The sequence below is a fragment of the Lissotriton helveticus genome, chromosome 1_1 (assembly GCF_964261635.1).
Source record: "Lissotriton helveticus chromosome 1_1, aLisHel1.1, whole genome shotgun sequence".
NCBI classification, from domain to species: domain Eukaryota; kingdom Metazoa; phylum Chordata; class Amphibia; order Caudata; family Salamandridae; genus Lissotriton; species Lissotriton helveticus.
Window position 1 is genome coordinate 1,311,203,250 of NC_136057.1, and position 22,385 is coordinate 1,311,225,634.

The following is a 22,385-nucleotide window of genomic DNA, read 5'->3' on the forward strand; positions in this document are numbered from 1 at the left end:
TCCTCCTATCTTTCTGCTTGACTGATTCTCCTATCTCTACCACTACTAGTTTTATAATGTTGCATGCCTGTGAAGAACAATGTTCTGTCTATGAGCTTGCTGAAGCACCCCGAAAATACCCATTCTGGAGTTCAGAAGTGAATGAGCAACAAAAAGGCCTTTAAATATTGTTTTTACCTTGGGGCATGGCCTGACTGCCTAACAGGGCGAATGCGAGATAGTGGAGGTCCCAGACTCCATGGCCATTCAGCTGAATCCTCCTGTTTTCCTCGAACCATTTAGGCTCTCATACTACGGGTCTGCTCCCTATGGCTCTGGCCTGTCTAGCTAGGACAAATAGACTGAGTAGCACTGTGACACCCTTTGCTGATGCCATTCCCCTGTTGGGTCCACCAACCAAAGCAGGAGGTCTGAGGGTGGGACACAGCAACTCTGGCATGCAGCAGGACCATCTCTCTACAACTGGTGATTTAATAACGAGTTCATGGATTTTCACACCCTGGTAGCGGATTTTGATCTCTCTCCCGTGTAATTTCTCTACACTCTTTTCACACCCTTGTTCATACTCGCCATGAAGTACCCTTGGCACACGAAGTCTATTAGACACTTCAAGTAGCGGGCTCATGGTGTAGACGGTAAGCTGCTAAAATGGGTGTTCCTGCAACTGATTGATGGGTCCCGGGTACCCCTCAGAAACACCTGGGAGGCAAATCTAGCTAAGTCATTTCATGACACAGACTGGAATAAAATAATGGAATATCCTCATAAATTGTCTAGAGTGTTCCGATTTAAATACTTCAATTTAATATTCTAAACTGGGCTTATTTCAAACCAGCCCATACAAACAAAATCTTTCCCGGCTGTGGTGCAGGATGCCCCCGCGTTTCTCTATTGATGCAGATCTTCATATGCTATTGTCCTGCCCCCTGCTTCTATCCTACTGGCCTTGAATGCTACAAGTAGATAAAAAGATTTGGTAACCAGGTATAGAAACAATAAAGGGCACTCTACAGTTCGTCCGGGGAAGTGTAAGAAGCAATAGTAATGTTGGTGCTACTAGGAAAGGCAGGGTTGGTTACCAATTCAACCCTAATTGGCCAGTCAGAAATATCTGACCGTTAATACGGGTGGAATACTCCGTGGGTCCCTAGCGATTAATTACAGACAGGAGACCATTACTACGCCTCAAAACAGGACCATACTGGTCGCATTTTAACGTTTATATATATATTGTTACAGTTACCGATATCGCCAGAGCCCTGAAGAATTGGAGGTATGAATTACCATACGACAAAACACGTGTTGGCTATGTCGAGCTGTATGACTGAATAAAGCTACACTGATTACGTGGAATGGATTAATTGGATCATTGGCTATATTGAGAACTCAGATCGAACATTGGTTGGGAACAAACTGGATTTCGCATGACCTGAACTGATTTTTATGGATTAAAAGTGGACAAAGAAAATACTTGTGCTCTCAAGATTATCATTGACAGTGAACTACTCTATATGTGCTCGGATGGGAATTTTGCTGTTTGAATGCTACAAGTTCTAACTAAGACTCAGTGGCGGCTCCTCAAGGGAGTGCTGTGGGGTGGTGGGGCGGAGCGGGGGAAGGGCAGCGTGGGGGGGGGTAGTAAACTCCGGCATATGGTCGAACGGTGCTAAGTAAATAAATAAATGAATAAAACGAATTACATTGCGCGTGCTGCATCGCCATTTGGCCTTGCAGCGCGTGCAATTTAATTTGTTTTATTTATTTATTTATTTCGTTAACCCGCCGCCTGCAGCACTCCCTCGAGGAGCCGCCACTGCCAAGACTATCGTACGGTTCTGTGCGTCTGGGCAACATAAACATCAGAACATGGTAACTGTGTCCATCCATACCATCAGAGTATGCTGCCCAGATTCCCGGTTAGCTCACAGTGCCCCATCCAGACCCCTAACCAGGACAGGGTACCAGATGGTATCAATAACCTCAGAAAATGACCACTCTGATTCTCCAAGGAAATCTTGGAACAGATTGTTACAGAACAAGAGATACAAGGCTACACCAATTAGTTGTAGTATGTCATTTATTTTATTTATTCTATTGTAACCAAAATAGATAAGTATAAACACAGTTCAGTTCACACAGTCTCTTGTCTTATAGGCTTCCTCCTTAGGATTTTCTCAGTTCTTGTACCTCACTGGCGATACAACACCCATGGCGAAACAAAAGCACAAGGCTATTAGCATCTAATTATGTCTTACTCCATGAGCCTATCACCATTAGACACCTCAGTGTAGATCACAAAGCATATCCATACCACTGCGACACTTCATACATCTTCAATATCACTTATCAGTATCTCAAGAAACAAAGGAAAGATCCCTCAACCTCTCGCTGTCCATGTAAAGACATGCAAATATAAGTGCCCCAACGGATTTCTCTCAAGATGTCCCTGTCGAGTACCACAGAAGTGCACTACAACCCCACCAAGTAAGTGTGCACAGCAAGCCAGTAACTAAGAGAGTGTGTGCTTGTTCTCACTACTTGCCTGAAGCTGTGACCCTTTGATGGAGGCAAGGCAACCTCGTCCAGCACGCCTTCCCTCGGGTGCCCTTGAACGATGCTGGTGGGGTAGCGCCTCTCTCCACCATCCATGGATCTGGACGATGGGACTCCGCACGATCGTCCACATCCTCCACCTGATTGATCCAGTGTACGGATACTTTGGCCATTGTACCCTGCTGATTCAGGCTGAGGTTTCTAGCCATCAAATCAGGACAGTCTCGCAATCCAATCAACATACCCATACTTCTGTCTTGAGGATGACCCGCCGTGACCACCTATTGGGGCAACATAGGGTCGAAACGTCGACGCTTGTTATAGGTCCAGTACCACCAGGATTCCAATAGGAAGAATAGGAATCTTTGGATTTAAATCATTATCTGGCCATTTGAAACACCTGTATATATGTGTATATATTGAATTGTGTTCACTGTATATATTTTTCACCACCTGAGCACCATGCACAAATGTCACTCAATTGCACTACAACATTGATTCCGACAGTCTACCCATGTAATGTATGTATCATTGAATGAAGTAATTCTGATATACATAGTACAATCATTTGATCTTACGACCTATTCATTAAGTGCTAGGCCTCAGAGCTGTGATTATTGGAGAGCGTACTTCTCTGTTTCCATTAATAGCACTGCCAAATCACTTTTGTCTTACCTGACAGAACCATTCTTTGTTTAACCATTAATTACCCAGGTTCTAAGGGACCCAGGATTTCTTCCTTTCCTTTAAACTGTCTCTCCACCATCCAGCCACACACGCAACACTATTGCTCCTCCAGGTCCGATCGCACCACTTATCGCCACTCTCATCCAATATTTTTTGTCCTCATCTTGCTTCTGACTCTTCTGGCCATCAGTTTTCTGCATTGACGCTGCCGGCCTTCCTTCAATGTTGCATGTGCCCATCACTCCAAACTCAGACCTATCAGAAGTCTGTTGCATAGAAAGGGGCAGATCCCACACAACTAGAATGCTAGTCAATGCATCCGTAGGGTTACTAGGGTTCACGCCATCAGCCAGCACATGAGAAACAGCACAATATCTCCCATCCAGGCATGGACCATCAAGCCATGAAGCAACAGCCAAAGAAGAAATAAAGTCTGCATTACCCTACAACTTTCCCAGCAAATGCTGTATCCGGAGCCAGAAGGGTCGTAGAACTAAGAGTCACAGCAAAACACGGTAATTGGAATCCTTGTGTCTCTGCAGCCAAACCAGAGTTGCATGGTCATTCAACAGTACAAAAGAGCAACCGAACAAATAATTTGGAAAGGCCTCCATGCCCCACTTGATTGCTAAAAACTATTTTTCAATGGTAGGTTAATAGGTTTCACGAGGCAATAATTTCCTAATAAGGAAAGCCACTGGATGTAACGAACCCAACCTATCTGATTGAGAGAGGACCGCTCCCAAACCTCTACTGGAGGCATCAGTTTGTAGGGCAAATTGTTGGGAAAAGTCCAGACAAGCTAACACCGGCTCCTCACATAGTAGCTCCTTAAGCTGATCAAAACACTTTTGATGACTGGGTAACCTTTCCTTAAGTTGGTTAGGTTGAGTCTTTAATAGGAAATACAACAAAGGGACTGCCACTTCTGAAAAGGTGGAAACAAAACTCTGGTAGTATCCTACCAGTCCCAAGAATGACCTGATTCCTTTCTTATTGGTGGGCCGAGGTAGATCCTTGATGGCTCTGACTTTATCAACCTGAGGCCGAATCATACCATCCTGTATATGATAACCCAGATATCGTATGAGTTGGTGGCAAGGGTACATTTCTCAGGATTGGCTTCAGACCCTTCTCAAACTGTCCAGAACAGCCTTCAGGGGACTGACATGTTGTTTCCAATTCTGGCTATACACAACAATGTCATCCAGATACGCTGCTGCATAGCCATGATGTCCCCTCAAAATCAAGTCCATCAAATGTTGGAATGTGGCTGGAGCTCCGAGCAGGCCAAAGGGCAAAATCCTAAACTGATATTACCCAGAGGGGTTGAAAAAAGCTGTTTTCTCCTGAGCAATAGGGATCAACAGGATCTGCCAATAGCCTTTTGTTCGGTCTAAAGTGGTCAGATATTGTGCAGTACCTAGGTTCTCAATCATTTCATCAACTCTGGACATCAGATAAGTGTCAAACTGAGACACCCCATTCAATTGCTTCGGTGCAAAATCAAATGGATGCATTAGGCTTTGGAATCAAAGCCACTGGAGAACACCAAGCACTATCATATGCAGGGCCGGACTGACCATAGCGGGCACCGGGCAATCCCCCGGTGCGCCGCACAGGTGGGGGGCGGTTTTGGCCCCCTGAGGGCCGTTTTGGTTACAGGGCCGTTTTTGCAGCATAGCTGCAAATTTGGCCCTATACCAAAATCGGCCGAAAACCGGCCCCTCAAAGAGCTCGGCAGGACCTCCAACCTCCTCGAGTGAGGGGGGGGGAGGGGCTTGGGGCGACCGAGCACTTTGCCAAGGCCGGTTGTGGTTCCCAGTCCGGCCCTGACCATATGGTTCAATAACTCCCTCCAGCAACATCTCCTCCACTTCTATTTCCATAGCTTTACTTCTAGCCTCGGGTATCCAATAAGGATGAAGCTTAATCGGCCTTACCACCTTAGTCATTATATCATGTTGTATTAAGTGAGTTCTTCCTGTAGGTTTTGAGAAGACATCACTATACCTCCCTACCATGTCAGTGAGGCGTGGTCATTGAGAGGAGGAAGTTGTGAGACCCAATGGAACCGACTCCCCATCCTCAGGTATACCCCTGACGGGAAAAGAAAGTTCCTGGGGTTGGTATCCAGTCACTAAAAGATTAGAATGTACGTCTTCCTCAAGGTCTTTTTTTTGTAGGTTAATATGATAAACCTGTCCTGTTCTTCCGGCAAGGGGTACTGCTATCCTATACGTCACTGGGGTAACCTGAGCTGTCGCTGCAATGGGCCCTGCCTTTTAGCCAACAATTTATTATCTGAGAAAAGAAGGAGTATCAGGTTTTTATCTTCAACATGTAACTCCCTAAGTTTGGTGCTACGATCATAACTGTACTTTTGTTTGTCATGGGCCTTTTCTAGGTTTTTGCGTACATCCTCCCAGAGAGTAATTACCCTTTGCTTCAAGTTAGCTGCACATTCAGGGAGATCCAGTCCCTCATCCTCCCACCATTCTGCTGCCATGTCCAAAGGGGTCATAGGTTTCCTAACAGAAATGAACTCAAAAGGGCTATACTCAGTAGATGATGGAGTATGGGTTTGAATGGCAACAATACTAAAGGAAGCTGTCTGTCCCAGTGCCTCCTACTGTCTGTCACAAGTTGTTTCAAAATAGTTTTGATTTTTATACCGTTTGACAAGACCATCCATTTGCGAGGTGCGAATTTGCTTACCTATAGTACTTTGCAAACCTGGGCCATTAATCGTGACATGAATGGTGTGCCTTGGTCCGTCAGGATCTCCCTTAGAAACACAATCCTGCAAAAAAAACAAATATCATAGCTTGGGCAACCATATTATTTGTCATACTAGTCAAAGGTATCGCCTCCAGATAACTGGTTACAAAGTCAACCAGTACGGGAATGTACTGATAGCCACGTGCTGACGCAACAAAAGGCCCCACTTAATCCACATCAACCCTAGAAAAGGGAACTTCAATACTCCACTCTATGCCACTCCACTCTAAGAAACTCTACTTCACATCACTCCACTCTACAACACTCCATGCTACTCCAGGCTACTCCACTCCACTCTAAGCTACTCTACACTATGACATGCTACTCTACACCAATCCACTCAGTGCCACTCTACACCACTTCACTCTGCACCACTCTACCCACAACACTCTACTCCACTCTATGCAACTCCATTCTACTCCACTCTATGACACTTCACACCACTTTACTCCACTCTGCGACACTCCACTCTACACCACTCCACTGTATGACCCTGTGCTGCACCCTATGCCACTCTACATCAAGCCACTCCATGCCACTCCACCCACAACACTCCACTGTACAACACTCCACACCACTTTATGCCACTCTACGTCACTCCACTCTACTCCATAACATTCTACGGCACTCTACTCCACTCTGTGACCCTCCACTCTACGCCACTCCATCTGCGTCACTCTACTCTACAACACGCCACTCTATGACACACTACTCTAAGACACTCTACACCACTCCATTTAGCGACACTTTATGCCACTTTACTGTACTCTGTGCCAGTCCACTCTTCACCACTCCAATCTTCGACACTCTACTCCACTCTACTTTGTTCAATTGCACTCTATGACAGTCTAAGCCACTGCACTCTATGCCACTCCACTCTATGCCACTCTACTCCACTCTACCCTAAGACATTCCACTTTGTAACACTTTACTCTACGCCACTCCAAGCCACTTTACTCCACTCCACACTACTCCACAACACTCTATTCCAATCGATGACATTCTATGACACTCCATAACACTCCACTCTATGGCACTCAGCTCTATGGCACTCTACTCCAATCAACAACCTTCCATGCTACTCCACTTTGCAATACTCTATACTCAATACTCCACTCTATGCCACTCTACTCTTCACCACTACATTCTAAACCACGCCCTGCCATTTCACTCCAATCTATGCCACTCTATGCCATTCTACTGTACAACACTCCGTTCCACTTTGCAACACTCTACTCAGCTCTGCACAACTCCACTCTATGAAACTCCACTCCACCCTACTACTCTCCACTCTACACCAGTCCACTGTACTCCACTCTACTACACTCTGCGCCACGCCACTCCACTCCATACCACCCAACTGTGCGCCACTCTAGGGCACTCCACTTCACTCTATGCCAGTCATTGCCCCTCCACTTTAAGCTACTGTATGCCCCTCCACTATATGCCACTTCACTGTGCTCCACACCTGTCTACTCCACTCTACACCACTCTACTCCACTCTACACCACTCCACTCTTCTCCACTCTGCTCCACTCTGCTTCACTCTACACCACTCCACGACACTCTACTTCCCTCTATGCCACTTCACTCCACAAGACTTTACTTCTCAATATGCAACACCACTCTATGCCAATCTCCGCCACTCTACTCCACTATGTGCCACTCCACAACACCCTAAACCACTCCACTCTACACCACTTAATTCCATCCATGACACCAGGGCCGGACTGGCTACCGGGCATTTTGGAATGCTGCCGAGCTGCTGGAAGATTTTACTGTAGTTGGGGGTGATTTCGTACATGGAGACCTGCGTGTACTTCGAAATAATAAAAACAAAATGAATTTTGTTTAGTACACGCAGGTCCCCATCAACGAAATTACCCTCCAGCTAAGCAGCATTCCAAACTGCCCGGTAGCCAGTCCGGCCCTGCATGACACTCTACTCCACTCTGTGCCACTCTTCACCAATCCATTTTAAGACACTCTTCTCAACTCCACTCTACGACACTTTATGCTACACTCTATGGAATTCCACTCTACACAACTCCACTCTATGCCATTCCACTATACGACACTCTACTCTATTCTACATCATTCTACTCTATGCTACTCCACTCTATGCCACCATACTCCACAACACTTTAGTCCACTCTAGGTCACTCAGCTGTACGCCACTCCACTCTATGACACTCTATGCCACTCTACTCAATGACACTCCTCTCTACAACACTCCACTCTATGCCGCTCACATCATTTTACTTCACTCTACACCACTGCACTCAACTGTACAACACTCTGTTCCACTCTTTACTGCACTCTCCTCCACTTCATTCTGTGCCACTCCACTCTATGAAATTCTGCTCTATGACACTCTACTCCACTCTATGCCACTTTACTTCACTCTACGCCACTCCACTCTATGCCACTCACTCTACAACACTCTACTCTGTGCCACTCCACTCTATGCCACTCTACACCATGTCACTCCACTCTACGACCCTCTACCCCACTCTATGGCAACCCACTCTACGACACTCTATGCCACTCCACTTTGCGACACTCTATACCATTCCACTCTACACTACTCCACTCTACGACACTCCATGCCACTTTACTTCACTCTATGCCACTCCACTCTACACCACTCCACTCTACGCCACTCCAATCTACTCCACAAAACTCTACTCCTCTCTAGGGCACCTACTCCACTCTATGACACTCCACTCTGCGCCACTCCATTCTTTGCCACTCCACTCTATGACATACCACTCTATGACACAATACTCCACTCTATGCAACTCCACTTTGCGACACTCTATGCCACACCCCTCTATGACAGTCCACTCCATGATGCTCTACTCCATGCTATGCCACTCCGCTCTGCGACACTCTACTGCACTTTATTTCTCTCCTTTCTATGCCACTCCACTCTACAACACTCAACTGTGCATCTATTCCGCTCTATACTATTTCAATCTACGCCCTTCTACTTCACCATATGCACTCTATTCCACTCTAAAACACTCTAAAACACTCTCTGCTACTCCACTGTACATGACTCTACGTAACTCTTCACCCCTGCACTCTATGGCTCTCTATGTAACCTCTATGCCACTCTATGCCCCTCCACTCTACGCAACTCCACTCTACTCAATGCACTCCACTCTATGCCACTTCATTGTATGCCACTCTACGCCACTTCAACACTACTCCGCCCTATGCTCCTCCACTCTACAACACTCTACTTCACTCTACACCACTTCAGTTGGCAACATGATATTGAAGGAAATGTAAAATATGAACCTGCTGTAGAAAATATGAAACATGAAAATAACATAAACTAAATGAAGCAAGACAGAGTTGTCGCAAAGTGACCAAATTAGTTTTAGTCACACCAAAACACATGGGCACCACTTTACAGTGTTTGTCAGTGAAGGGCTACTTTCGTTTCCTCGTCTTTCTGTGAACAACATTGTTTTCCCCGGGTGGGGAGTGCACCATTCCTGGTGATCCTGCAATACCTGGTTGATGTATGGCTTAGAAAAAGTTCAATGTGATCCTCTTTAGCTTTTTTCCTTATTTTAGTTTATAAAGTGTGTACCGCAGCTCTGTGTTCAGGGATGTGGTCTTTTTAAACCATACTGCTTACGTTTTGTAAGGATATAAGCAATGGATATTGAAACTGGTCCCTTCCCGGCCCTGTAGTCATGTCCTTAACTTTTCAGGCAAAAACACTCAAATGATTTCTGAATAATGTGTGTAAAAGCGGTAAAGTAACCATGTTGTTCCTGCTTACATTTCACACGCGTTACTTAATCTTGCACTCCCTATGAGTGTTTGCTTTTTCCAGGATATTACTTCTTTTTTAGGCAGTATATTCCTCCTGTCTAGTGCATAATTTGAATTAAGTTGCATCCAGGTGTTTATAGCGTTGTACAATTGAGTTGTAGCTGAAGGCAGTGGACGTTTCTCTCAGTGGGGCAGTATGGTGTTTAGTGGGGGAGAGGATGTGGCACTATGTCCAAAGCTGGCGAATTTGTAACTGGGGAACCAGGTTCAGCCTTAATGACCAGTCCACCAGACCAATCTCCTTAGGGAGCACATTCCCATGCTAGACCTTAGAAAGCCTTGCTAGACCTTAGAAGCCCTGGTGTATTAGCACCAACAGGTGGACCCCTGTGGTGGCAAGTGTGGGTTAACATTGAAGGCCTGTCCACCACAATCCATACTGAAGTTCACCTCCGGTCCAGCTGGCAGGCATATGAAGCAGCACACCCTACAGCCACAGTGACTCTGTCACTGAGATCACAGGACCCTTGAGGCCAGTCCTCCTCACTCATTGGTACCTCCATGGGCCTTGTTTCAGCAGTAGTAGTGCAACTCACCAGGGATCGGCAATGCAGGATGTGCATGCACACCAAACTAAGGGGCCTATTACGATTGCGGTTTCCCCGCATCCTCCGGGCCGGCGGAAGCCACCGCCGGCCCGGAGGATGCGGGAAAACCGCCGCAGAGCCTAGAAAGACCCACCGCCATATTAGGATGGCTGGTGGGTCTTGCATTCAGTCCGCAGCTTTTCCGCCGCGGTCGTCTTCCGACCGCGGCGGAAAAGCTTTAACATGGCTGGCGGTGTCTATGAGACACCGCCAGCCATATTAGGATGGTGTGAAATGTATGCTTTTCCGTGGCGGCATTTCCGCCATGGAAACGCATACGGACCTTCACTTCGGGGGCCCGTTGCGGGCCCCCTGGGTGAAGGGGGGTGGGTGTGCACATGGGGGGTACCTATGGTACCCCCCTGCATTTGCGTGAACAAAGCAGCAGGCACCGCGCGGTGCCTGACGCTTTGTGCACGCAAATGCGGTGCATGCATTTTTAACATTGCGGCGGGTGCAGCTTGAAGCTGCACCCGCCGCAATGTTAAAGATAGAGGATGTGACCGCCACCCTGGCGGTCACATCCTACTCTGCACGGAGGAAACGCCGCAGCCCATGCGGACGTTCCCTCCTACTCTGGGGTCGCGGACGGACTCAAGTCCGTCTGCGATCCTAATCGACCCCTAAGTTTGCAAACTTCACAGTCTCTCTGCTTCATGCACAGCACTTTTTTAAATGTGCCTGCTTTGGGGCCACTGGAATTATGCAGCAATGGAGGACAACATTATGTCACAGTGTTGACTGAATTATCCAGCTAAAAAATGCTGCAGCGCAATGCAGTACTTTTTCTGCTACTTTATTATTTTGACGTTTTTACACATTTTATAAGTCTCTTCAAAGATTTTGCCCCATTAGTACCAGTGTAACATACAAATGCAGCAGGGAGAAAGGTGACCAGTCATCCTTTGCAATGGGCCCTCTGCTTTGCAGCAGCATAAGTCACATTTTTTTGTAACTTTTGATCCATTCAGCTACAATTTTTTTGTTAAAATCGTCAGATTCTGCAGCAGATGATGTATTATGTGGCAAATACGGCAGAGCTATAATTATATGGAAAACATTTGCAAACTAGGATATTTTGCCATTCATGCTTCAACTGCTCTTGTGGAAAAAGGGAGGAGAAGTGCTGATGAAAGAAACAGCATGGCTCGGAGACAAACTTTGTGTCGCATCAGAGCCACACCACCTCCTCACCAACTCAGCACCAGCTCAGCACCAGTCAGTTCCACCCAGCACTACTTCTACATCACTCAGCAGCACCACTGCAGCATCACCGGAGCATCACTCAGCAGCACCTGTGCACCACCACAGCACCACCTCAGCATCACTCAGCCCCAGTGCAGCACCATCTCAGCACCAGCGTAGCATCACCTCAGTACCAGTACAGCACCACCTCAGCACCAGTGCAGCACCAGTTCTGCATAAGTGCAGCTCCACCTCACTACCAGCGCTGTTTATGGTCGACCACACCCACTGCCCGATAACAAAACACATTTTTTTTAATAAAAAAACAAGCCTTAGAACAGGCAGGAAGAATTTGCCAGCATTGCAAGAACAAAAAACTAGAAGACATTTTTGTTATTTAATAGGGTCGTTCAGTTCTACTTAGCATCTTCTTGATTATATATAAAATAACAAAAATGCTTACAACACTTTTTTTATTGTAACTTTTCAACATGCTGCATTGCAGCCTCACTCCTCGACACCATAGCTTAAAGACATTGTCAAAGCCAATAGCTCTGGCTAAACACTGATAAGCTCCCAAAAGCGAGACCTATTGGCTATGCCAGTGCTTGTTAATCTTTAAGTAGGCCCATTTACAGGTGAATATTTGCTCAGTACGGCTGTTATCTAACCCGAAGAAAAAAAAACTTCAACTTGTATCTGTGTCAGCAATTTATATAGTTTTATATACTTGCTTGGCCTCAGCGTATAAATCTGTAAAATGTCACTTTTGTCGTTAATTTTTTTCCAAAAATCAGACCGTTTGTTTAACATTTTTACAATCACTGCCCAGGAGCTGCCTCCATGCCAGGTGGTAAGGTAACTTTACTAATTGCTTGTTTATATTGCTGGTTTCATGGGCTGGGCTAGTTATGACGTTAGAATGGGTGATACCCAACGTGCGTGTCAGTTTCAGCTGACTACTATGCCTGACAAGGGCGCGGCCTCGCTGTCAATAGCAGTGAATGACCGCGTGAAAGTAGAGACAGAAAGGCGGAGCTTCGCAGGGGTTAGGGGCAGGTTATGAGTGGCAGCTGTTGCCAAGGGGAGGGGATTGGATGGACTAGCCAAGAATGGAGTACGCCTATGAGTGTCTAGAGGCACTGACAGGGGAGGGGCTGTCATTAGGCAGACGCATAGGGGGCAGAGCTTGGAAATGACTAGAGGCGGGGTCTCCTCGCTCACCGGCTGGGAAAGCATGTTGAACCCGGTACGGAGTAGGGAGCCGACTGAGGGCGGGGCGGGTCATATCCGTGAGTGGCAGGAGGAGGTTCCGGGTGCTGCCAGTGGGCGGGGTCTGTTTTGAGGAGCGTGGGGCGTGTTTTGCGCTGACAGCAGGCGGAGCTTTCCGTTGAGTGGCAGGGGGCGGGGGAGTTGGCCGCGCGCTTGGACGGGTCACTCGGCGGCTGCGGCGCGAGCCTCGGGCTCTGGCACGAGATGGCGGGGCCGCGCCTGCGGTGACCGGGACACGGAGAGGGGGCCGCAGGACCTGCGGAGGCGGACACCGGAGAGGGCAATGGCCCACGAGTCCGTGCTGGTGAGACGCTAATGCCCTTCTGAGCGGGAGAGGGAGGGTCCCCAGCGGAGGAACTGTCCCCAGTGAGCCAGAGGCAGGAAGCTTCCCAGCACCCTTATGGAGACGGAACCTACCTCCGACAAACAGGGGTTGAAACTGTTCTCCCAAAGCTTGAAACTCCATCCCCTGAGAAAGGAAAAGCACCTTCTCCCCACAGAGCATAGAGGTTGTGGGAAAACACTTCGGACAGAGAGATACTTCCTGCAGAGGGAACGCAGTTACCCCCCAGAAAGATAGACGGCGAGAGACTGCCCCCCCCCTTCCCGGGGGAGAAACTGCTCTGAGAGCGAGAGGCATGAGCTGCCCACAGATGAGCAGGCGTGCATAGCGCCACTGTCTTATAGAGACATAAACTGCCCTAGAGAGAGACAAAGTATCTTCCAGAGAGCAACACTACCCCATTGCGAGGCTGAGACTGCCCTTCAGAGAAACAGCTTCCCAATAGAATATGTTACCAGAGAGAAACTGATCCCACAGTGAAAGGCGTCTCTTGCATAGAGAGAGCAAAGCTGCCAGCACCCTGGCTTAGACTGCAGTTATACCCTGGGAGACAGTGCAGTGCCAGACCACAGAGCAGACTCGGTGTCCTCCCATCGTCCCCTTAGTAAGATTGCTCTACTCATACCCTCCAAATAATTTCCCATTGCGTCTACTTCTCTAGAGTGAGATTACTCTCATCGAATGAGAGAAGTGAGGCTGAGCCTGGACAGAGTGAGGCTGTTATCCTTAAAGTGCTACATGCTGTGCTAAAAGCTGCTCGTCTTTCGCAGACTAGTGGGAATATGATTTATGATTATTCGGCTTTTAGTCGTCTAGCCGACCCTTTAATTAGGTTTATATTTTGATGTTAAGACCCATGAAGTGTCATGTATTGTTTTGTTGTATGCGCCCTGACGCTGTACGATTGTTTGATTTTGCTTTATGAAAAATAGACTCAACTCGGAGAACACATATCAACATATCACCTTCGAGACAGACCATTGAGGGAGGGAGAGAAAGAAGCCTTATCTCCCATCCCACCACCACCCGTCCCCATAGATAAACCAAGAATTTGCCTAAAAAAACGTGAATTGTAAACATACTCCCTCTCCCAAATATACAGTCCCCCCCCCCCCCCCCCCCATCTGTCCCAACGCCGCCATGAAGGGGCTGTGCCTTCCCCTGCCCCTTCGAGAGGGACTACCCACAGAGAAACTCCCTTCCCTCAGACTGGAAATGCTACACCGGAGGGGCTGTGTCTGTAGAAAGACTGGCCCTATTTCCATCTCATGCCCGTGATTGAAGGCTGTCCCCAAAGGGAGGACTGCCATGCTGTGGCGAGACAATCGTCCACACAGGGACTGTCACTAGAGAGGAGACTGTCTTCCCAATAGAGAGCCCGAGTGCCGAGAGACCGGCTGCTCCATTGGACAGAGGTTGACCCATAGAGGGATAACACATCTGCATGATGGTGACTACAGCCAGAAGTTACCACATGATTCAGCACCCAGAAAGCTGCTGCCACCGTCACACAAGTCGTGTTTCATCTCATTCTTTTTTCAAAGAGACTGGTGCCACATCCGCTTCAATTTGATACACGTCGTTGATCCAAACCAACTGAGATGGCTCCTCGTTTTCCCACACGCAACTGTACCCCTACAGCAGGCCACTCACCTGCAGACAACCACAGCTCTCCCCCCTCCAGAGGCTCACCACATGCAGACAAACAGCTGTGCCCCTCCAGGCAACACTACCTCACCAGGGGCCCCATTTCCTTAAGATATTTAGTTCCCTGCCCTCTTCCAGTGCACTAAAGTCAGGACTTTAATAACACCTGCTCCTTACTTCCAAAAACATCACTTTTTAGAATGATAGCCGTTACTTACTCATTCTGGCCCCTCTCCTACGGTGTGTCTTGATGACTTATTTTGGCCAGACTCTGGTGTCAATGTTTTGAAAAGATTCTTTAGTGTCTCATTTAATAAACCTCTGTGGGGTTATTGTATGGTGGACATGTGTATCCCTATGCCTCATCTGTGCACAAATGAAACATTGCATGGCATTTGCTGCTCTGTTTTGTGTCTCACTCAACTTCACACAGCTGTATAACTTTGGCAGTTGCCGCTTCTTTACAGGCCAAGGTTGATCAGGGCAGCGTGTTTCAACTCACTTAGGATGACATCCTATTCTCTGTCAATGGAAGTGCTATGTCCGATGCTATGGGATGCCAGATACACTTCATGTAAAATTTGCACCAAGGGTTGTCTGGTTAATAACTGATGGGAGTTGAATTTCTGACTTTTATAGTATATTTAAGTGTTATTGCTTGAATCTTTTCCTTGTTTCAGTTCAAATTTTGGTTTTGATGGGAATAGGACTGATTGCTAGCCTACAAAGTCTACAGCTAAGGTGGCTTGGTTGACAATAAGTTGAAGGTGATATTTCTTGAAACGTCTCCTGTATTAACATATGCTTTGCGTTTATTAACTGCCCTTCAGAATTCTATGTCTGAGGTTTCTTCGTTGAGTTGTCCATGACTTTGCTTGAATCGTTCACAGTTTTGCTTCAGTCTTTGTTTTGGATGTGCCAGAAACCCATTGCTGTTGTTCTGAAGGCCACGTGTGACTTGGTGACAAGGAGTTGATGGTGGTATTGCTAAACTCTTTTTTAATTGTTTTAGCTCATGCATTACTTCTGATAGGAGCCAGGCACATTCGTGGTCTGGTGAAGTAGGCCGCTAAGGGGTTTGCTTGACAGTGAGTTCATGGCAGTATTGCTTGGATCTTTTCTCTGTTTCAGTTCACTCGTTGTGTCTGTTATGATGGGGCCATTACCACCCTTGTGTAGTTAACATATAACTTGCTTGACCGTGAGGTGAAATCTTGTTGCTTTCTTTTAAGGAGGCAGTTTCTGATGGTGAATCGCTATGTGGTACAACATCTTAGAGTAAATCAAGCTGCTTATAATGCAGTGTACTGGGACTCCATGTGGGCCACATTTTCCTTATCAGCTGAATTGAGGTGGAAGCTACCCATCTACTAGGGCTTGGTGTCACGTTGACCAGGGAAGATGTTTGAGTGACTTTCGCCTCAAAGACTGCATCTTTGTGCTACCCATTTTTTCTGAGGAGTGTTATTGAGAGTTAGCAGAAACTCCAGAGTCAAATTCTAGATACCCCGACTTGTGGCTTTCTATGCCTTTGCTTACTATTTCTTCTTTGTGTAACACCTTTTCTGCAATCCAACTCATGCTTGTATTTCTACTCATCTTTTTTTATGCAGTAAACACACATAAAACTGAAGCAAATTCCCCTTCCCCCGACAGCTCAATTAGTCTATTGTACGCAGGTGCTATATGCTTGAGTTTTATATTTAATCATTTGACTGTTTCAGTTCTAGGACCCAGTCATCACTTATGATGCACTCAATTCGAAATTATCTTACCAAGACTCCCATATTGTATTAGGTTTGGGAATCCTCTGGACAAATACATAGGCTCTTTTATTCTTTAGCACAAGTCCATGCTCCTGAACTATGGTGAATGTGTGAGGGCCGTCTCCAGTTTCCACTGTCTGGCGATGTCTCTCTTTGCCAATAATGTGCCCAAACCGACCAGGGCCTGTTGAGCTCTTGGCCCATATTTCTTTCCAAGATTTACAACAAAGCAGTCTTGGGTGTAAAGTCAATGTGTGTAAAGTTCAACCTGTGTCTTTTTAAGATCCTGTCGTGCTCCACAACAGAGTATTCAATGGCTCTGACCACCCTGCACAAGCCAGCTTAAGGTCTTCATTTTATTGCTCTGTCACTCCAATATCCAGTTTTTGTATATCACTTTGTATTGATTATTAGTCGTTTCTGAGTAGGCATAGTTTTGGGAAACATCGTAACTAAATAAGAGGGAGATGTTTTAATCTTCGTAGGTTACACTGTTCAGTCAGGTTGACAAGGTTGTTCTGTATTCGATAGCTCAACCACTTAAAGCAAATCTTCCTCATAATTGTTTGTGGGCAGTGAACAGTGCCGGTTTTTGTTAAAGACACTTTGTTAAATTGAAGGTGGTCTTCCTAGACCCGAGAGTTATTCTGTGAGAACTACACTTCCCAGTAGGCTACATAAATGCACCAGCATAAATAAGCCTATCCCACAAACCCTCACACCTGTAAAAAGAAGCTACTAGCTTGACTTCCATCATGGTCAGTAACTGTAAAGTGGTTATTTTTGTTGTGCCATAATTCTGAGTGTCACTTTGTGGCCACAATTACTCTGTTCTTGGCTTCTCCCTAGTAAATGTCGTAATTATGTGACTGTGCGTCATGAAGGACTAGGCAAGCAGCATCACCAACTAGGAGGTAGCTTCATCTCCATGCCATTTATACACACTTTGTCTTCCATTCACAAGACCATCGCTAATATATCCTTTAACTCTGGTGGTTTGGTGGTATACAAGTTTAAATCTCAACTTCTGTTCTTCTCTTTTTGAACTGACTACTTTCTTGGTTGTAGACGTTTTCTACTAGTATCGAAGTCGTATTGTGTCTCTATAAATTCACCTATATTGTGGTTCCAGTGCTACTGAGTTCTTCAAAGCAGTGCCCTGTCTAGTAAATATGACTGGAACTAATTGGTGTAAGTGACATGTCTTATGACACTAGCTCAGTTGTGCTCTTTTAATCGACGTCTTAAGGATGCAAAAACTGGGTCCGTCCTTAACCACACCTGTGACTTGAAGGTTACCCATATGTAGCAGTAGCAGTTCCTCCACTAACCAAGCAATCTGTCTGACTCCCAACACTTTCCTGCCAACGTCTGTGAATTCCAACAGAGTTGAAAGACAACAAACGGTTCATAAAGTTCCCCTTTCACCTACTTGCCTTAAACTTGGCACTGACCTAGAGCTGATCCCTTGCAAAGTAAAAAATTGCATGCTTTTTAAAATGTGATTAAAAAAAACGTGCACAATTGTTATTTATGGTTGGCAGATCATGTTTTCTGTGGGTTCACTATTGAGTCTTCGGAATATCTGAGTGGAGTACTCACCAATACTGCATCCTTTGAAGATCTTACCCGACCTCAATGTTAGGCCTTGTTTATTGTCAAACATGCACTTAGATGCAGAATCCTTACTAACCACTGCAGTTAAATCTCAACCTTCAGCCTCACTAGATTTCTCCTCATTATCTCTGTGGTTCTGTAATTGAATGGGGTCTCGATGAAAGCTAATAAACCATGGCCTATGTGTATAGTGTTATTGGCTATGTCAATCTATTGCCAGCCTCCCTTTCTACCAAGAAAACAAGCACTGCTGTTTGAGGAACTTTTGTACTGCTTGCTTTCTTTTTAGGTTTCCCCTGGACAGTGAATGCGGTGTCTCTGCAAGACATGTTTACATACTGTGGCCTTACTTCCTGCCCATGCCTTACCATTTGTTGGCTTAAACTTCGCTCTCATTTCTTTTGTCTCCATTTGTCGCAACATGCAGGCGTCGTATCCTCTTCCTGTGTTGAGCCCTGCCCTGGAGCAGGGACCAAGTACTTGTGTCCATCCACTGCTGCCGTTTTTGCAGCTACTTTTTAGGTCTCGCCTGTCCATGCGCATCGAGCTTGCGAGACTATGGGGGCTTAAACAGTCTTTAACCAACTTGCAAGGAATCGTGGCGATTCCTTGCAGTGCCCGTGAAATTCAAGCTCAATGCGCATGCGCATTGAGCTTAAAAGCGCGTGCACATGCCCCCAGCCGCCTGCCTTGCATGTATTTTCCCTCAGGCGCACTCCTCCCACACCCCCGCTCCGCCCCCTCCCCTGCCTGCCGTGTTTCATTTCTTCAGTTCCCTCAGCCGCACTCCAGGCCCCTGCTGCTTTCACACCCTCTCCCCGCTCCGCCCCCTCCCCTGCCCGCCGTGTCGCATTTCTCCTCCCCCCTCCCCTGCCTTCCCTCCGTCTTGTCTCTTTTGGTCTTATTCTTGTTTTAACTTTTTTTTCATCTTGGTTTGCCTTTCTTCACTTTCTACTGCAGTAACACACTCAGTTTGTCCCTTCACGCGACAGCATCTCTCAAATTGCAGTAAGTCTACAGCGGGTTCTTTCTGATGCTCTACTTCGTTGCAGTTTGTATTTTAAATTTGCACACTTTTGATGCGGCCGCTGCTTTAACTTTCGCGTGCACAGGGACGAGTCCTCTTCACATCCACCCCCTACAAGTGGTGCCTCCCGCTCACGTGCTGCTGGGTGGCTCTTGTTTACCCCACACTACCCAACCCCCCATCTTCGGGCCACTGCACTGTCTCGCCCGCCAGATTTGCATTTTGCCTAGCACCCTCGCCTTCAGTTCTCGTTGACAGTAAATAATAAAGCGTTTCCGCTATGCCGGCTCTGCAGTGCAGGGCCATGAACCATGTATGATAACATCACCCAAAGTCGCCATTCACATACCGTCTATACTACCGACTTTCAAAGGCCCTCATGCTTGTCTGGCTCCTCCCTAAGTAAAGCAATCCAGAAGTACAACTCTGAATCAAAGACTCTCTGCCTCATCACCATTTGCCAGCATGCGGAGACTTCAAAGACTTCAAGCTGTGGCCATAATCAGGCCCCCTGCTTGCCATAACCCCTCCCTTTTCCCCCTCCCTCCTGGACAGCCTCGCTCCCCCAAGCACCTCGCTTAGGCACATACATACACCACTCACGTGCTCCCCACCCCCCTCCTCCCCCGATCACTTTCACGTCCGTCCGTCTCCCTAGATATAACACAATTACACGCAAAACTGAAAATGTACAGCTCAGCTGTTGATCTCCCAACTCAATGCAGTATGTGCGACATCAAAGAGTTTAAATACCTATATTCCAAGTGCTACTGTTAATGCAGGTTAAGTGAAACTACTAGTTGTTTTGAAACTGGCATAATAAAATCATGTTTTAAAAATATTATTTTAATCTGTGCCAATTGATTGTAGTTTGCACTCGCCACAGGCAGCACAGTCACACACCCAATGCCACTCACACACCCAATGCCACTCACACACCCAATGCCACTCACACACGCAACGCCAGTCACACACGCAACTCATCCACGCAACGCCACTCACACACGCAACGCCACTCACACACGCAACGCCACTCACACACGCAACGCCACTCACACACGCAACGCCACTCACACACGCAACGCCACTCACACACGCAACGCCACTCACACACGCAACGCCACTCACACACGCAACGCCACTCACACACGCAACGCCACTCACACACGCAACGCCACTCACACACGCAACGCCACTCACACACGCAACGCCACTCACACACGCAACGCCACTCATCCACTTGCAAAACCAAAAGGTCAAACTCTTCTATTGCGAGACCTATTGCATTTTCAATGCTTGTTTAAATTGCGTTTAAGCACTCAATATGAGTGCTTGTGTTTACAGTCCGTCTCACTTATCCCTGTCCACTCCACCCCTCTGTACAACATGGCTAAAAGGCACTGGCCAAATCAATAGCTCTCGGATAGGTGAAACCTTTTGGTGTTGCCAATGCTAGTTTTAATTTCGGCTCGCAATCTCTTCCAGTGCTACTACCATCCGTAATCCGGCTTTAAACCAGCTTTGATTGAACTACGGACACTTTCTAGAAGAGGTGATGTTATCAGAGCTCTTTCTCCAAACGCTGTGCCTGTATTTCTGCTACGTGTGACATGTCTAATTGATTTTTTTTTTAAAATATTAATTTTAGGCGTCTGAAAAAAAGTATGTTTAAACCGCAAGCTTTTTTTACCATCTTGTAATTTGTTACAAAGGTGCACGAATTTTGCAATGTGCCAGAGTTCCTTAACGTTACAGATTAATCTCCAAATACCGCATTCCCCAATTGAAAATAAATTATCCTACTTCTCTGCAGCTTTATCATTTGTGGCACAAGCAGGAATGTTTTTTTTAGAGCAGTGGGCTCTTGTTGAAGGTATGGATCTCCCGAGGAGAGCAGGCAAATGCGGGAGGGGTCAGGGATAACAGTTAATCACTTGTATTATAAAAGTCTTTGTAACTGATAGTTAAATAAATTAAATGTGCACCGCAATCTATTATTTTTGTTGTTTCTATTCTGTTTTTGGATATGGGATTCTTTGACAAGTGAATGACCATTAGCGAAGAGTCGAACTCTACGAAAGATTGTGTGAGCACCTATTGGGAAGCATGATTTGCAACTACGCTTTTCCAGAACATGCGGTATTAAGAAATGTGGAAGCGACAGAGCATGCGGTATTAAGAAATGTGGAAGCGAGCAGTGTAAAATGACACTAGTATTCTCGTGTGTTTACAGTAATGCTGTGGCGTGTTTTCCCCTCTTGCAAGGGTGTGTTGATTAATGGGAGTGAGTTTGCTTATTCATCTGAACTTTTTATTTCTTGTTCCCAGCTCACACCTGCCTGTTTGAGTGTAACGTCAGTTAAGTGAACCTTGTCGTACGGGTGACTGATGACAGATTTGAGATGAGCTTTGATAATACCCAGGGATCTTGCAGAACTAAACATTGCACCATGTAATTAGGGCTGCCCTCCTATTTACGCATGGTAGATTGTAGGGTTGGGCACAGTTGGATATCCAGGATATACACAATGAATTTACATGGCTTTCAGTGGAACTTGCGTGCAGGATTGTCAGTCACTCTGAAAGCCCAACTTGATTTTCCTATTCACTGGCGTGAATAGCCCAGGCAAAGAATATTGCTAAAATTCTCTAGGAATCTGGGTTTTGTTATCAAATAGTTTGGCTTGCCTATAGACTGTATTGTTCGAGGTCAAATTTCATCATTGTATGTGTGCTGATTGCAAACGTCTCTACGTTGCTGTCATTCCCTGCCACCCATCTGGTCTCTGTGGCGGGCACAGATTGTCGTACCCTTATGTATTTTTGCTTGTGATTTTCAACGCCTACCGTTTTGCATTTGGCATGTTGATACCTTAACCCTACAATGTAATGTAATAAACAGTTACAGCTTGCAAAAACGAATCTGATCAGAAACTGCACCTGAAAATATGAGCTAAATTTGACATACAAAACATGTCCTGTTTTTTCAAAATATTTAGGTATTGTTATTGTTTTTAGATAGAGGTATTAATACAAAATCTTTCTGAAAATTGGCCTAATGTTCCATT

General features: G+C 46.3%; 1 protein-coding gene across 2 annotated transcripts in view; it reads left to right on the forward strand.

Annotated features, from left to right (window-relative positions):
- LOC144823203 (serine/threonine-protein kinase N2-like) overlaps positions 1 to 22,385 on the forward strand; it is a 643,207-nt gene that overhangs the window by 46,090 nt on the left and 574,732 nt on the right. The window contains exon 1 of one of the 2 annotated variants that reach the window (XM_078681528.1): positions 13,027 to 13,221. The exons of the other annotated variant lie outside the window; for it this stretch is intronic. Coding sequence (XP_078537654.1) covers positions 13,201 to 13,221 — 21 coding nt within the window. The 5' untranslated portion in view covers positions 13,027 to 13,200. Of the gene's footprint in view, positions 1 to 13,026; positions 13,222 to 22,385 lie in introns of those variants that run through there. 2 annotated transcript variants of the gene reach the window in all.